Source organism: Eupeodes corollae, chromosome 2 (assembly GCF_945859685.1).
Source record: "Eupeodes corollae chromosome 2, idEupCoro1.1, whole genome shotgun sequence".
NCBI classification, from domain to species: Eukaryota; Metazoa; Arthropoda; class Insecta; order Diptera; family Syrphidae; genus Eupeodes; species Eupeodes corollae.
The window spans coordinates 106,946,289-106,962,903 of record NC_079148.1 but is presented as its reverse complement, the minus strand read 5'-3'; the positions used below and the strand labels follow the sequence as shown (position 1 = coordinate 106,962,903).

Here is a 16,615-nt window from a genome sequence, read left to right as displayed (position 1 = left end):
TTTTTTGTTCGATAGATTAAAAAAAAACTGCTGAAAATATTGGGGTGTATTGAAAAAACGTTACAATATGCTGTCATCTTCACAAATTTGTTTTTTAGGATCTGCACTCTTAGGCTGTCATTGGTTTTCATCATTGAAAACAAACATTGGAATTTTTTGAAGGTCGTTTTTAGCTATTATTAAAAAATTTTATCATTGAACAAAATTTTTTAATGACAGAAATCTGTCTTTGGAATTGTGTAAAATTGGAACACAAACCTGTGTAACGATTCGTTTCACTTTTGAATATAAAAGTACCAGCTTTTCAGAAAAATGAACTCCTGTCCGGAAAATAGAAAAGAAAAATAAAAGCGTAATTACACTTTTTTTTCTCAAAATAATTCTATTAGTGATTTCCGATCGAACAGTATATAATATTCATTTCTGATCAAAGGGAAACACAGTCAAATATCGGTTCAAACATTTTTTCGGATCGATTTCGATGATAGGTATAACTGGCCCCTTAGCAATACTTACATTTCATTTGTGAATCTGTGAACACAAATTGTGAATTATTTCGAGATTAACTTATGTACAAAACTTTACTTTTAAAGCCTAATTTGTGCAATATTTAAGAAATTTGATGCTAGCTTACCTGAGAATTACGGAGGTATTTCAATAATAAATTCAATTAGAAAAGTATTTGCTAGAATCTTATACAAAAGACTTATCAATTGGTTAGGATCAAACAATGGCTTAAGTATGTTTCATGCTGGTTTTAAGAGGGCTTTTCAACGGTTGACCATATTTTTGGTACATCTAGAATATTTCTAAATATGTACGAAAAATTTGTATGTAAAACTTAAGCTACAGTTTGGGATGGGGCCGAGGTTTTAAATTGGTTTCAAACGACTGCAGGTGTTCCTCAAGGATGTATCCTACGACCAAGCTTGTTTGCCTTCTACATTGATGATATTTCAGATAATTTACTCGGTGAAATTTGTTTTTCTGTTATGCTAGCGGATAACCCATCTTCTCTCCAGCTACAAATCAATAGGGTTCAAACGTACTGCAATATCTGGGACCTTAAATAAACTCAGAGAAAACAAAGATAATAGTATTTGAGGCACGGAGTTGTAGAAGATTGAGAGGAGAAAGGTGGTTTCTCAACAACCAACCTATTGAAATAGTACATGAATTAAAATATCTAGGATTGTTAATGCCTGCTAACCGTATCTTCAATAAACATGTCCAAGAGTAAAGAAGCTAAAGTAGCTTTCAACATAATGTTGCCAACATTCTTCTCAAACAAAACATAGACTTAGGATCTAAATACCGAGTTTTCCAAGCAACAATTATCACTTGCTTGTCTTACAGTATTCAAGTTTTTGGTCACACCTAATTTGAAGAGTTTGAGTTGATAAAACGCCTCTTTTTCAAAAAATCATTTCGGTTACGTAATTCGACTCAAACCTATGCAATTCATGTTGAGTCTGGAATTGCGCCGATTTATATTTAAAATTTTAAATTGCATTCAGATTTTCTAACAAGAGTTATGATTAAACCAAGTTCGAATCTTCATACATCTATCATGAAAGTTCTTTTGCGAACAGAAGCATGGCCATTTCAGAAATGGATTCAACTTGCCCGATTGCATAATGTTTCTCTTGAACTGAACGAGTTTAACATAGATAACTGGCAAGATAACTTTTCTCATGTTATCGCAAAAGTTGATGAAAATATATATCTTCAACATCTTAATAGAGCATCATCATCGTCAACAACAGAAATATATAGAAATCTAAGCTACTCTTTAAATACTAACACGACAAATTCTTTCACTAATACCTTTCTGCGAGAGCTATAGGTACAATTTTCAAAGCAAGGGTTGAAATATTGAACTTGAATTATATTCCGCAACTGTCAGATTTACCTCTCCTTATTGTAACAGAAATGAGCGTGACGATATTTACCATTTCATAGCTATTTGTTCGATACTACAAGAGATTCGAAGGATCTATTTTCAACATAGTATTTTCTTTAGAGAACAAATTTTTGGTGTAATGAACGGATCCGTTGGGTGGACAAATCTCTTCATGTTCTGTGACCATGCTTTAAATTATGGAAAAAGCTTTTCAATCTTTTAATTTCCTTTTTAATTCTGATTTCCTAAAAATATTAACTTACAAATTTCTAAAACAATTTATAATATAATTGTATACAAACGTAAACTAAAACGCAAAAATCAAATGAATGTAAAAGAACAAATTATATTTTTTTAATAATATATAAAATATATAATAATAATAATATTAATATAATCTCATGGAATACGCGATGTAAATTTTATTATAAAAATACTGCAAGCTTTTTTTCTCTGAAAATATTGATGGTTCACTTGGGCGTATACTTGCTTTAATTTTATTTTTTAAATTCCATTCTACGCATTTTTTGTTCCCTTGACTTTGTTTCGCTATAATTTAAATTATTATTTAAATTAATTTTGTCATTGCCAACTTTATTCACAAATATCTGTTTTTCTATAAATAACCATTCTTAAACTATTTATTCTGAAATAGTGCTTCTTAACTTGTCAATTCCGAGGTCCTACTAAATCTTCTTTTTTGTTGTTTTATAAAGAAGATATTAAAATTTTTGTTTAAGCTCATCTAAAAATTAAATTGGATACAGTATCTCACATGTTTTTTTATCCAAGACGGGCTTAAGAATTTTTATTAAACAAGTAAGTCTTAAAATCAAAAATCAAATGGGGTGGCGCAACAGTCCGTTGTGAACCAGGGCCTAGTGACTTACAACTCTCAACCATTCCTGTGTGCGAGTACTGTTGTCAGGAATGGAAGGGACCTACAATTTAAGGCCGAATCCGAATGGCTAATTTGAGAAAGCACTTTTTCATGACCAGAATTACACTTGAAGAAATTGTCAATTCCTCGCAAGAGGCAGTACCCGCGAAAATTAATTTTTTAAATTAAGGTGGCACAGGCAGGGATTGAACCCAAGCCCCTTGCATGACAGTCCAACGCACTAACCATCATGCCACGGGTACTACAAGTTTTAAAATACAAAACCCAAAAATTGTTATTGGTGTCAACCCCAGATAAGAATCTTACAGCAACAGGTTTATTTTTTATGCTACAAACCTCAACGAATTTTACCCCGGAAATGTATATACATATATATGTATTTAAAAAAACGATGTCCCTTTTCTACATTTCAAGGATAAATTACATTAAATTTCTCTCCTTCTGTTTCAAACAATGATAATCAAGTAAAATTCTTCTGTTTCTTACGTACTCCTCTGAGTTTTATATTTCTGCAGCATACTTAATTTCCAAGTGAAAAAAAGAATAATTTGTTCTTATTTGAAGGAATGCATTATCATTGACCAAGATGCGTTTACGCTTTATAATGAATCCTCTTAAGCGGAACTCCCCCTTCCACATAAAACAAATAACTTAAAAAATAAATTGAAAGAAAAAGAACCTAGAACATAAAATTATCATTTTTTATCTTTCATAATGCGCCGCCATCTAAATGTATTCCGAACTGTAATTATTATGTTGCACCTTGCATTTTTAATAAAATTAAAATAAAATTATATATATAGAACATATACGAATATCTCAGACTGATAGAATGTATATAGATACATATATAAATCGAGAGCACCCCCGCTTAAACAAAAAAGCTGATGATGATGGTGATGGCTTTGTGCTCTTTATTTCTTTTTATTTATTATGATAGTGATGATAATTTTGAGGGAAACCTTAGTGTAGCAGCTAAAAGAGGAATTCACTGAAACGTAACCAACAGCAACAACAACAAAAAGGTGATAGTATATAGTTAAGTATAGTAAAACTTCCCAACACCAGTGTTTCCCACCCATATCCACGTTCACATCAACAACATCTAACATCAACTTGAACATTCGGGGAACACTTAGGTAGGTACTTACTTCAAATCTCCAAGCATGGATTTTATAAGATACGATTTTTTCGTTTTCGAAGGCAGGTTTAGTCTTTCGTTTTGCATTAATAAGACCGCTTGCCATAAGTGAAGTTTCCTCTCGGTCTTAGTAGTCTTGTATAGTTTGCCTTTTTGTTTTTGTTTTGTACCTACATTACGTTTATTTGTCACAAAACCGCAGTTTGTTATGAATTTACCTTAAGAGTTCTTTCAAAAAGTGACTTGGTACATATAGTTTGATTAACGGTTTTACATCTATCTATTGATTTAACCGTGTATATTCGTTCATATGTGCTGTGCATTTAGCCCAAGGTGTTTTTGAATTCGGAATTGATTAAAGAATTTTGTCGCAATCACAAATCAAAGTTTAACTAAGTCAACGCTCAACTTTGGTGGTAGAGGTACCCACAGTATTTTTTAAGCTTCACAGTGTAAGCTAGAGGCCAAAAGTGTAAACGTCACAAAACTGTTGTTGTCGCTGCCGTTTCTCGTCACGTCGCGTTGCTCGACGTTTGCTGTTAGCTGTCGTTGTTTGTTTGTCAGTTTTTCGAAATTTTGCTGACAGATTGTGTTCAATTTTTTGGAGTGTCCAAATGAGTGGGTTACCGTTAATTATTGTTATTTATATGTTCCTTAGTTTCCGGTAGAATTTGTATCGCCAACATATGTGCAAAATAATAAATAAATGAAGAAAATGATTTTAAAGTGCAAAACGTGCAAATTTTGTAGATGATATTTAGAATTTTTAGAAATCTGTTCCCCAAATGTGAATGTACTAAAAAATTAAGTTTGTTTCGCTCTGGAGAGTTATTGGAGCGCTTCGCCAAAATTTTGCAAATTCACTCCCATTTTTGTTTCTGGGTGAAATCGGTCATAGAAATAAATCATCGTTTCAATCGATCGGTGGCGGCGCGTTGGTGGCAGTCTGGGGCACATGTAGCTTGATAATCATCAGGAAAAGTATCTTCAAACGCAATATGTGATCATTGTAAGAATCGTCGTTCGATTTTTTCCTTTTTGGTTGATAATTCGCGCAATCGATCTGATCGGTCGATAAATTTGAAAACCTATCATCGATATCGCCTCACGTCGCGTTGTGGCGTCGTTGATTGCCTTGTGTCAATTTTTTTTTTTTGTTAAATCTGCACTCGGAGACATCTAAAAGATTCAACGGTCAACAAACTTATACTTCTTACTAAATGCAAGAAAATGAAAAGTTCTGCTATCCATATAAGCGTTGCAAGATCTGCCCCAAGATGGAGATACCGACAGCAAAGTATTTAGCAGATTATCTTTATGTCGTTCATGAGGATGTGCCATTTAGATACTATGGAAAAGTAAGTACTCGGTATTCGTTTATTAAAATTTTGATGAGAGGGAACCTTTCAAGTAAAGATTCTTGTTGTGTTTTCCATTTTGAGAATGATGTTTTCGAATTTTGTAAAAATTTGATGAAGTGGTGATGAATGATGTGTTCACTGTTCGTTGACTTGGTTGAATGGTGAAGTCATTAGTTTTGAGTTTGTCGAACTTTGGCAAAAAAAGTATGTTTGTTTTGCGGTTTCTTCGTGTTTATTTCTGTTTTATTTTGTATTTATTGCAATCTGCAGTGCAAGTATTTTAGATTATACCTTTAATAGACCACAAGAGAAAAAAAGCAATATCAGAGTAGGTTTATAGCGTGGTATATGCAAATTCCCGATAATTGTAGCGGTTCGAAAATATTACCTATTAATCGCTTGGTTTTTGAGTGTTGTGTTTGCGTTTGGTTTGGTCTTTAGTGTGATTAATGAACTTTATCTCTTTTTATTAGCCTCCTTCTTTCCAATATCGATGTTTCGCTTTCTTCGCACTTTTTTTTTTGTATTTTTAATATGTAGATGAAGGTATAATTAATATATTATTTTAACAAATAAATGTTAGGGCATATTTTGCATGACTTATATGCAGGTATTTTCCTTTTACTTTCAAACTTTCAATCAACAAAATGAAAATAGAATGATTTATGTATATCAAACTAATGGATGTTAATTGGAAGCTTTTGTGTTTAAATGACGATATTTTAAGTGTGATATTTCAGTGGCTTATTAAAGTTTTCTGCAGATACATATATCAAAACAACAAAAATATAGATAATAGATTTTAATTTATTTGAACATGATTTGTGGTGTAGGATAAATTCATACGTATATATTAATAATCCGACAAGCAGTGACAGTAAAAGAGAAAAAAAGGTGTTTAATGACGTAGGAACATAAATTTTGCTTGTTTCTATTTTATTTTAAATTTATTATATTTTGTATCTTATTCAGGTAGGAAGGTGGGCTTTTTTATAATTTCTTGTTTTTTTTTAAATTACCATTGTTTTATGTCCAATCAAGTGTCTACGTATATTTTTAAAGAAAATGTAAATGCTGTTTTTTTTTTTAAATGCGTGATGTGATTGCCAACCTTGATATTTTATTAATTTATTTGGATTATGGACATTCAAAAAATTAATTTGGATATTTTTATTAAACTTAAAATGCAAGTAGGGTAGTGGGTATCATCGCACCTTACTGAATATGAAGAGATCAAATTTTTTAATGCAAATAATATTTTACATTTTTGACTATGAAAACTGTTATGATTGTGAATTAATACAAAAATGCTGTTTTGATGTTTTAATCAAATCTAACATTGAACTGTTTTAATCTCATTTACAAAGTGTCCAAGATGAACATTTTGAAGACACAATTTGATCAAAGTCCAGTGTTATGTTTTTCAGTCATTACTCTTTAACATACTAAACTGTGTTTTGGTGAAACGTCTTGGATTTTTTTTTATAAAAATAGGTGAAAGCAAACGATACCAAAAATAAAATGTGCCTCGCAAACAAACAAAATTTATTCTTTGTAAGATTTTAGGAAATAAAGTTACTGATAATATTGTACTTATAAAAAGATAGAGAAAATGTAAAGACAATTCCAAAACTAAAACCATATGTTTGTACTTTTTTTTGGTAAATAAAGAGTTTTTATTTGGACCAAAATTGTACTTTTTTGAACGCAGCCAATGATCAAACTGATATGTTTAAAACATTCAATAAAATTAAAAGAATTTCACTATAGTGAATTTAATGAATGAAGAACTTTTATAAATACAGTATTAAAGTATGTTTTTAAAGTTTTGAGTGATTAGTTACAGTTTTGAGGTTTTCTTAACAAAAACAAATATATTATATTATACAGGTGAAAATCCTTATATATGTATGTTTTAAGAAACACTTATTTATTCAAAAAAAAAAATTTACAATCAATGGAAAATACTGCACAGTGGAATATTATAAAGTTGTCTGTTCCATGAATTAGAAAATAATGGTGAGTGGTTTCAATTGCCACAAGCAACAAAACTGATGTAATAGCGGACGTATTGAAATCTCAAAGTGAATAATGTGAAACATGTGATTTTAAACCCTTAGATTATAAGGCAAGGAGAGCTTAGAGAAAATGTTAAATTGGCAATTTTAGCAATTTTGGTAAAAGTCACGAAAAGTTGTGAATTCAGCACTGCAAACGTGTCGGTAGTTTAAATAAATAAGATTAGTTACTCAAATTTTGTATTGTGTTTGAAAAAATCATAGTTTTAAAATCGTTGTTGAAAAACTCAATAAAATCTTCGAATACACAATTTTCGTAATCCTTAGAAGGATTTGTGTTTAAAATTAAATAAGAATTTCTAAAACAAAAATAGTTAATCATGAAATATGTGTTCATTTTACCGATACCATATTTCCTGGTATTTGCAAACATGTGTGACAAATTTAATTGTTCGTTTTTATTGTTGAACAAAACTTCGATAGCAGTGGTCAATTTTATTTTTAACTTTCCATAGAAAGTTATTGTAATGGGTCCGATTTGTCGAATCGAAAATTCTGACATTTCTCGACGTTTCAAGGTTCCTAGCCGAAATAAAAGATTTTTAGAAAGATGTTTGTGCGTGCGTGCGTGTGTACGTCTGTATATTCGTAATCCCGTACGTTCGCGACTTTATTTTCGTCGTCCTTATCTCAAGAACCAGACGATATATACGATGTTATACAGATAATAATGCAGAAATATGCAGAAAGAGTCTTCAAGAGAATTGCGTGGATGTTTTTTTTTACCATAGCAGTTTCAAAAAAAGGTAAACATTTTGGGTAACCCTTAATATCTCACAAACCAATGACTCAAGAGATTTGAATTAAATGTTATATTCTATATATTGTAACGTGATACCAAACCAATATATATTTGAAAAAAAAAATCCAATTAACGTTTTTTTTTTTAAATCAAAAAACTGAAAAAAAATTTGTCACCTCGAAAATTTTACGAATACAAAACGATTTTATCTCAAAAACAGATTTGTGCAACGAAAAGTAAAGTTTTTAACATCTGGTAAAATTTTAAAAGAAATAAAATAGAAATTTTTGTATATAAAAAATAAAAACCTAAAAAAAAAACAATAATCAAAGTTGGTAAAAATTGAATTTTGACTCAAACGACTTTTTAAAAACTTGAGATTATGGCTTCAAACTTATTTTATCTTATAAGAAATATTGTTTTCAACATTTGGTAAATTTTTGAGAAAAATCAAATTGACAATTCAAAAAAAAAAAAAAACTTAAAAGAAAATTTAATAAAAGTTGCTAAAAATTGATTTTCGACTCAAATATCTTTTCATCACTTTGAGATATTGGCTTTAAACTACTTTTATCTTTAAAAAATATTGTAGTCAGTATTCAGTAAAATTTTGAAAAAAAAATCGAATTGACGGTTTTTGTTACAAAAAATAAAAACCTAAAATTAAAACTTAGTAGAAATTTATTTTCGACTCAAATAGCTTTTCAAAAATTAAATATATTGTTTTCAAACTTTCTTTATTTTACAAACAATATTTCAGTATTCGATGTTCAGGAATATTTTTTTTTTATAAAAATCCAAAAGTCCGTTTTTTCATAAGAAAAAATAAAATTTAAAAAACATTACGCAGATTTGGTAAAAATGTTGAATTCTCGATATCCCGCAAATTAATTTCATTCATTCAATTTGTAAAAAATTAAGAAATGCATTAAAGAATGTAAAGGAACTATTATTTTAAGCTTCTTTGATAGTGAAGGCTTGTTCCTAAACAACCAGTGTGATTGTTATTTTACTCACATATATTGTTCCGCTTTCTGATTTAAATTAATATTTCGATAATACTTTAAAATTTGGAACATTGTATTTTGGGGTCTTATTCTGAGACACATTTTACTATACCAACACCTATGGACATACCTATACAATTGAAGCGTTGTTGTTAAGAAGAAGAAGGGGTTAAGTGACATTTTAAAAGTTTCGAAACATAAGGCTTAAAAGTTAAACTAAAATAACTTTTTTCACCTTAAGAATTAAAACTTGGTGATAATATTAATAATTAAAGGAGAAAACATACTTTCTTAAAATAAACCCTTTAAATCACGTTAATTGTTTAAAGTACCTTTTTTTAACCATGTTCTCCAAAAAAGTATAACTAACAACTTTTTTCAAACTAAAAATAAAATCCTTTTGATTGATAAAAAGAAACAAAGGGGTTAAGTTAAATTTTGTATCTTTTTTTGCCTTTAGTTTCCTTTTAAATATTTTTCTCGGGAGAATCTGAAATTACTTTGTTATAATATCAGATAAGCTTCAGGAGAATGAACTACGTTAAGTCTTTTTAATTTTTAATTTTTAATTTTGTCAGTATGAAGGTGCTTTTTTTCTCGTTAATAAAAATCTTGGGTTTTGTAGGGAATCGTTTTTGACTTTGATATCAATACTCTTGAAAATAGGAAAGCATTCTTTACTCAAAAAGATCATTTATTTTTTAATTTATCTTGTAACAAAAGTTTGTCTTGAAAATTAGATAGTGATTGAAAATGATTCCCCACATTAATCACAATAGCATTGTTTTGTCTATATTGTTCAGCAGTACAAATCATTTCATGCTTTCTTAATTCCTTTTCTATCATCCGGAATCCCAATCGCTATCCAGATCTGTGAGTCTGACTTCTGGAAATTTGTGGTCGATCACTGCAATATACTCAAGTAAAATATGTATATTCTTTATAAAGACATATCAAACATACGTTATGTTTTGAATAAAGCAAGAATCTGCCCACGTTATTAAATGTCTTCCTATTTTCGTAAATTCGAATTGCTTAAAAAATGTTGAAAGTGCGCTCATCACCTCAGTGCTTCCTCTCAGTGCTATCTCTACTATTTTTTAATTTCACATTAAAATTTCTTTTTTTTAAACCAAATAAACGACATCTCGAAGGTGGCCATTGATGAGAACATCAATGCACTGATATAGTCGGAATTTGAAATTGTTTTCCACTTTTTGCAGCATATCTGTGCTGTGCTTTTGTCGGCGATAGCAGCACGTATATTATTTTTGGGATGATGAAGGGTCTTTAAACGATCAGTGTATACCAACGATTTTAGGTTGCCCTACATTAAAAAATCACATAGCGCCAAATCTGGCGATCGGGCTGGGCACTGAAGATCACCCCTAAGAGAGATGAAGTTTTCACGCAAAATATTCAATAACCTACTTGCCCTTTGAGCTGTGGTGCCATCCTGTTGAAACCACACTTTCCCTACATTCATTTCTTCAAGTTTGGGCAGAAAAAAATCCACAATCATGCTGACATAACGTTCAAAATCGACCGTAACTGCTTTTTCACACGTTCTGTATGAAGAGGCTGCTCATAAAGTTTTTTTTCGGTTAGTGGGGCTCGAATATCACATGTTTTGTTTGTTCTCAAATTCTGAAATATGGAAATGTGCATCGTCACTAAAGAAAACAAGTGCGTCCTGAGGCAGGTTTTCGAGGAAGGCTTCACATGCACTTTTTCGCGCAACATAATCGCGTGGATTAAGTTGTTGCACCACTTCCAATTTGTATGGGTGAAAATTAAGTTCCTCATGAAGAATTCGTCTCACTGTGCAACTAGAAATCCCTGAAGCGTCCGAATGTTTGTGTGCAGATCGCCTAGAAGATTTTAAAATTGCCGCCATTACCCTTTCGATGTTTTCTGGCGTCCTGACTATGACGGTTCTGGAAGGTCCATTATGTTCCCAACGCTTTACTTTTAATAGCCGCTCATTTGCGAGAGTTTCATATAAGGAAGTAACCACGCCCACCTTCTATAATACAATAGCTAAAGAAATGGCATGTATTCCCGAATTATAAAACCACATCTGCTTTATTTATAATGCCTTTGATAAAAGTCAAAAATGATGTATACGAATTGTGGATCAGATCGAGCCTTTTCTGTCCATGCATGAATTACTTCTAGATAGGCAGAAGGACAAGTTAAATTGAGTTCTAAAAATGTTATAATAAAAGACTCCGACATCTTCTACCAAACACTGAAGGAAACCTGAAATGCTGATAAGACAGAAATCAAATTTTGCATTAAACATAATCATTTTGCAAAGAAAAAACATAAAACTCCAAAAACGTCAATTATTAACCCTTCTTCTACTCGAAGTATGCTTCTATTATAAAATGGTTATGCTTCTGAAATGGCCGAACAAATTATTAGAAAAACATATATAAGCCTGATTAGTTAAATCAATTAATAACTTTTGTATAATATTATTATATTCAAGTGTAGTAGCGTGAATTTCACTTAATACCCTATAATAACAACTAGCAAACAAAATAGTTGAATCGGCAAACTTCTGAAAATAAGAAATAGGTCTTCTTCTAAGCTCTGAATTTCTATGATTTCTAAACCCTGCAAAACCTGTCAATTTGAATTCACAAAACTTTCAACTAAGCTAAAAGAATAAAGAAATTAAGAAAAGTACATGATGATTATTTTTTCGACACAACTCAAATTTAAACCTAACAAGTTTCAATTCATTAATGTACACTTCGACTACTTCACCCAATCTTAAGCAGCTTAAGTTGTTGGAGATAATCGTGATGCATAGGACTGAATTAATAATCAATTCTGTATTTGTTGTTGATGTTTGATAAGAAGATAAAAAGAAGCCATGTGAATTCGTGTCTGACATTGAAAGCTGATATTGATGTTTATTTGTGCACTCTAAAGAGATAAATCTATTGACTTCTGTAATTTATAATATGAACATTTAAAGCATATTATTGTTAATATACACAATTGTACATTGATACTATTTTCAATAATAGAATAAAATAAGTCAAATATATCAATGCCAACCGATAATTGCAGAATATTTATTTAGCAAAAATTGTCGCCAACTTCAGGAATGTTTCGAAACAACAATAATATTTTATTTAAGATTATCTTATGAATGGGACAAGTTCCTTTAAACAATTTGATATGATCTATATTGTTTATTCATTTTATTAAGCCTTTAATATTTGTATGTTATATTTTTGTATCTTCTTTCAATTTGTTTGTTTGTCTTTTATTTTTTCTAGACAAAATGTTCGGTATTTCGAGGTCTTGTGCTGTGCATCTGCCTCAATGTATCTTATGCCAATATTGTAAGATTTCCAAGGGAACTTGATCGATATGGTTCGGCATATTTAATACCATATCTAGTACTACTATTTCTAGTCGGTCTGCCAACAATATTATTGGAAATATCAATTGGTCAGTTTTTGGGACAAGGAGCAGCGCACACATGGAGATCATCACCTATTTTTAAAGGTAAGAAAAGGCACAAATATTTGAAAATAAACATCCTTATAGTTATTTTGAAAAGAACAATTTATCAGAAATAAAAATCTTGAAACCTTTTAATATTCCAACAATTTGTTCCAAACTCTTTATCTGGTATAAAACTCGTAATAGTATTTCAAAGGGCTTATTTTGAATATGAATATTATGTTGATTTTGTATAAAACACAAATCATTTAATAAATTATTGTTATTTCTTTTTATTATGAATGTTAGTATGGTTTAGTTATGTATGGAACAAAATTTTGGCCACACTTCCATCCGATGGTCCAAATTTTTGATGTCTCTAAAGCATAACTGAAGTTCTATGCTGTTAGTGTGCCAAATAATCTTAGCTTTTAGCTCCTGAATTGTTGCTGGCTTTCCGGCGTTCAATATTATTTTTAAATAATCTCAAGAAAAAGATGTCTAAAGGTGTCAAATCATATGATTTTGGCGCCAATTGATTTCGCCTCCATGTAAGATGACATGGCCATTAAATTGGTCGCACAGAGAGCCATTGTGTCGTAAGCTGTTCGACAAGTGGCAAAATCCTATATTGTAATCACATATCGTCCACATCCATACCTTCCGATTCAGGTCATACAAATTTTGTTATCATATCACGATACCATTCACAGTAGCTGCCTGACCGACTCCATTTTGGAAAAAATACGGCCCAATGAAGCTGGCGTCCCATAAACCGCACGAAACAGTGGCTCTTTGTGTTTTTCGACAATCACTCTTGGATTATCAATCGCAAAAATACGTCAATTCTGCTTCTGGATGAATCCACTGAGTTAAAAATGTGCCTCGTGATTATTTTCGAAAGTTCACTGTTGCCATTTCTTGCCACAATTCCGACCACTGCAGAACGAGCTGTACGAGCATGTACTAGTGTTTTCAAATTTCCTACAGACCCGGTTTGCTCACATTTTCCGATTCTATGCACATTTGGACGATTTATTTGACCCACAAAAATCACGATATGAATTTTGATTTAAAAGCCCATTTTCATAATAAGCCTGAATTACTTTAACGCATTGTTCGATTGTGTATCTTTCCATATTTCAAATTGAGTTAGTCTGAAATTGAGAAATGTCTAATAAAATGCAGACAAAAAACTTTAACATTAAAATGTGTTTCACATTTAACATAGGCCCTTCAAATTTAACCACCCTGATTCTCATTTTAATTCCTTTAAGTCAATTATTTAAACTGTTTTTCTTTTATTTCAGGAGCCTGCATAGTCAGTAGATTTGCATCTTGGTTAGCGTCAGTATGGATTTCACTGCAGGCCGTGGTTTCCGTAGCATACATCGGAATGTTTCTAACCAAACTATTGCCATTCAACGAATGTGTGGGGGATATAAAATTAGCTTTAGTGAGTAAAAAAAACTTGTTTCCTCTAAAAATCTTTCTTAAAATATTATTTTTAATCTCTATTTCCAGAATGGATATAAAGTGGTTGGCAACAATGGCGTTGAATGCATTCAAAAGACATTTCTAACACCTTTTTGGGAAAACCCATTGTATTTTGGACTTTTAGCAATAGGTTTAATATTTATTTGGATGACTGTAATGTTTTGGTAAGTTCTGTTGATAATTATCTAAAGTCCGCTTTTAACTGTTTTTCTTTTATTTTTTTAGTACCCATAACGCCAAAGTTTACCGACGCATATCATTTTTCTTTGGTTTGATTGGGTTCGTTCTGCTCTGCGCTCTTACTTCATGGGAAGTCCATGGTTCCTTGGAACGTCAATACTTTCCTGAGCTGTGGCCATTTAAGGAGACACTTCTTTTGGACAGTTCCATTTGGTTTAATGCCCTCGTTCAAGTGATCTATGCCACCAATATCGGCTTTGGAGCTCTGCCCGTGATCACGGGGAAGTTTCTCTACAAAGGTGACGCTGTCCGTACATCTGTGGTGTACCTCTGCTTCAATCTTCTTGTCAACGCCATATCAGTAACATTATTTATGGTTCAGTTTGATAATTTAGCATCGAGGAGTTTGAGCAACCTCGAGGCATTAAAACCACTTACAGCTATCTACGATCGAGTCTTGAACGAACCAAGTGGTTTGTTGGCCAAACTTATCCCATGCTTAATCTACGCATTGATTGTAATATCAGCGATTATCTCGATTACCATTGCGATTTATACTTCGACACGAATGGTTCCTCGTCATCCAAACTACGTCATAAGTTTGATCGGGTTTGTGGCCGCTGTTATAGCTCTGGCCGCACCAAAATTCATCATTCCTCGCGTCTTGGATACCAGAATTGTGGGTACTCTAGTGATCACGGCACTCATCTTTGACCTTATAGCCACCACTTGGATCTACGGAGCTAAAAACATCTACACGGACCTGGAGTTCTCCATTGGTCGACCGATCTTCAAAGGATGGGTGTACCTTTGGTGTTTGGGACCAGCTTTTCTAACTGGAGTTCTGGTCTGGTGGTGTGCCGACGACGATGAAGGTGATCTTCTGTCCACTTACATGCCTCGATGGGCTCCTATACTCTTTGTTATTGGAGTAATTTTGATCATAGCCTGTGTGGAAATATTCAAGCAGGTGGATTACAATTTCTTTGGAATGATCTGCGAGGCGGCTAAACCAGCCAAGGAATGGGGACCAGCGGATCCATTGGCAAGGCATGCCTGGAAGCAGTGGCGATCCGTGTGTCAGGACACGGGCCGGAAAGATTTCACTCTTCGTCGCCGAGGAACTCGGGACTACACCCATTCCATAAAGAAGGGCCAGTACTCCACATCAAAATACGGCACAAACAATTGGAAGTCTTCAACACCTGGCAACAGTTCACCCAATTACAGTGGATCAGTGTTTGGCGACTCAGCGATAGAAGAGGACATCAGCGTAGATAAGTATTCCGGCATAAACCAACAATTCACAGCATTCCAAAGCAACGACGGGAAGGGAATGCGTTACTCGAGCAGATCCCGACAGCCCATCCCAACAACACCAAATGAACGACGAGTTCCTCATCAACAGAATCCAAATGCCGCCGATCGCCATAAAGAAGTTGTCTACATCCGGAGACTGTCAAATGGCGAGGGCAACTCTCACTCGACTCGAATAGAGATTACCCCCTCGAAAGAGTCCATCACCTACGGCACTCGTAATCCCATGGGAAGGAATCTAAATGCCACCTACAGTATTCCGCACCGAACGAACAGTGTGAACAGACATCCTGTTCAAGCGAATGGTCAAGTTCCAGGAGCTGGAGTTGGAGGTGTTGGTGACGTAGCCACTGGAGATCACATTTGCTGGCGAAAGTTCTCCGTTAATGCCGAAGAGTACTCCACCGAATTGTGATGTCGCGATGCAAGCGCCGCCATCGCCGCTTCGGTCGGCCGCCCAAAGACACCATATTATTTTTTGTAAAAGACTTATCGTTCAGTTCGAAGAAATCGCCCTTATAAGAAATTATTATATATAATGGCGACACTTTATTCGACACTGGTTTGATTACACATAATATTATTTTTGTAAATAAATTATACCTATTTTTTTTAAGTAAACACAAAAATTTAAATACATTGGTAAGAAGAAAGTAAGATAAAGTATAAGTATGACTTTGACTCTTATTATTTATGTTAATCTCTAAAGCGAGTTTTGTTAATTCTAAAGTAAATTTTGTATATATGCAATTAGTTAAAATATTAAAACAATAATTAAGAATGGAAAATAAAAATACACTCAATGAAATTATAAAATAAAACTATTTTTAATTATATTCAAAAGGAAACTTTTACTCAAAGCAGAAGGTTTTAAAAAAAGAGCACAAAAAAGCTCTGATAAATTTTTAATTTTTATGTAAGGAACTTTGAAAAGGATTGCAAAATTCATAAATTAAAGTAAGAGCTGTTTTCCGTAGTTTAGTAGTTTTAGTTTTACTTAAGTACTTTATTTCTAGTTACCTG

At 32.4% G+C, this 16,615-nt stretch overlaps 1 protein-coding gene across 6 annotated transcripts in view; it reads left to right on the top strand.

Moving 5' to 3' along the window:
* Positions 1–16,413, top strand: part of LOC129944266 (sodium- and chloride-dependent GABA transporter 1) — a 76,163-nt gene extending 59,750 nt beyond the window's left edge. For 5 of the 6 annotated variants that reach the window (XM_056053587.1, XM_056053591.1, XM_056053588.1 and 2 more), the window contains 4 exons: positions 12,430–12,661; positions 13,909–14,054; positions 14,123–14,259; positions 14,321–16,413. In XM_056053587.1, the coding sequence (XP_055909562.1) occupies positions 12,430–12,661; positions 13,909–14,054; positions 14,123–14,259; positions 14,321–16,007 (2,202 nt within the window). In that variant the 3' untranslated portion in view covers positions 16,008–16,413. Of the gene's footprint in view, positions 1–5,046; positions 5,304–12,429; positions 12,662–13,908; positions 14,055–14,122; positions 14,260–14,320 lie in introns of those variants that run through there. The other variant, XM_056053592.1, reaches the window with a different exon arrangement.
* The last annotated feature ends 202 nt before the right edge of the window (positions 16,414–16,615 follow it).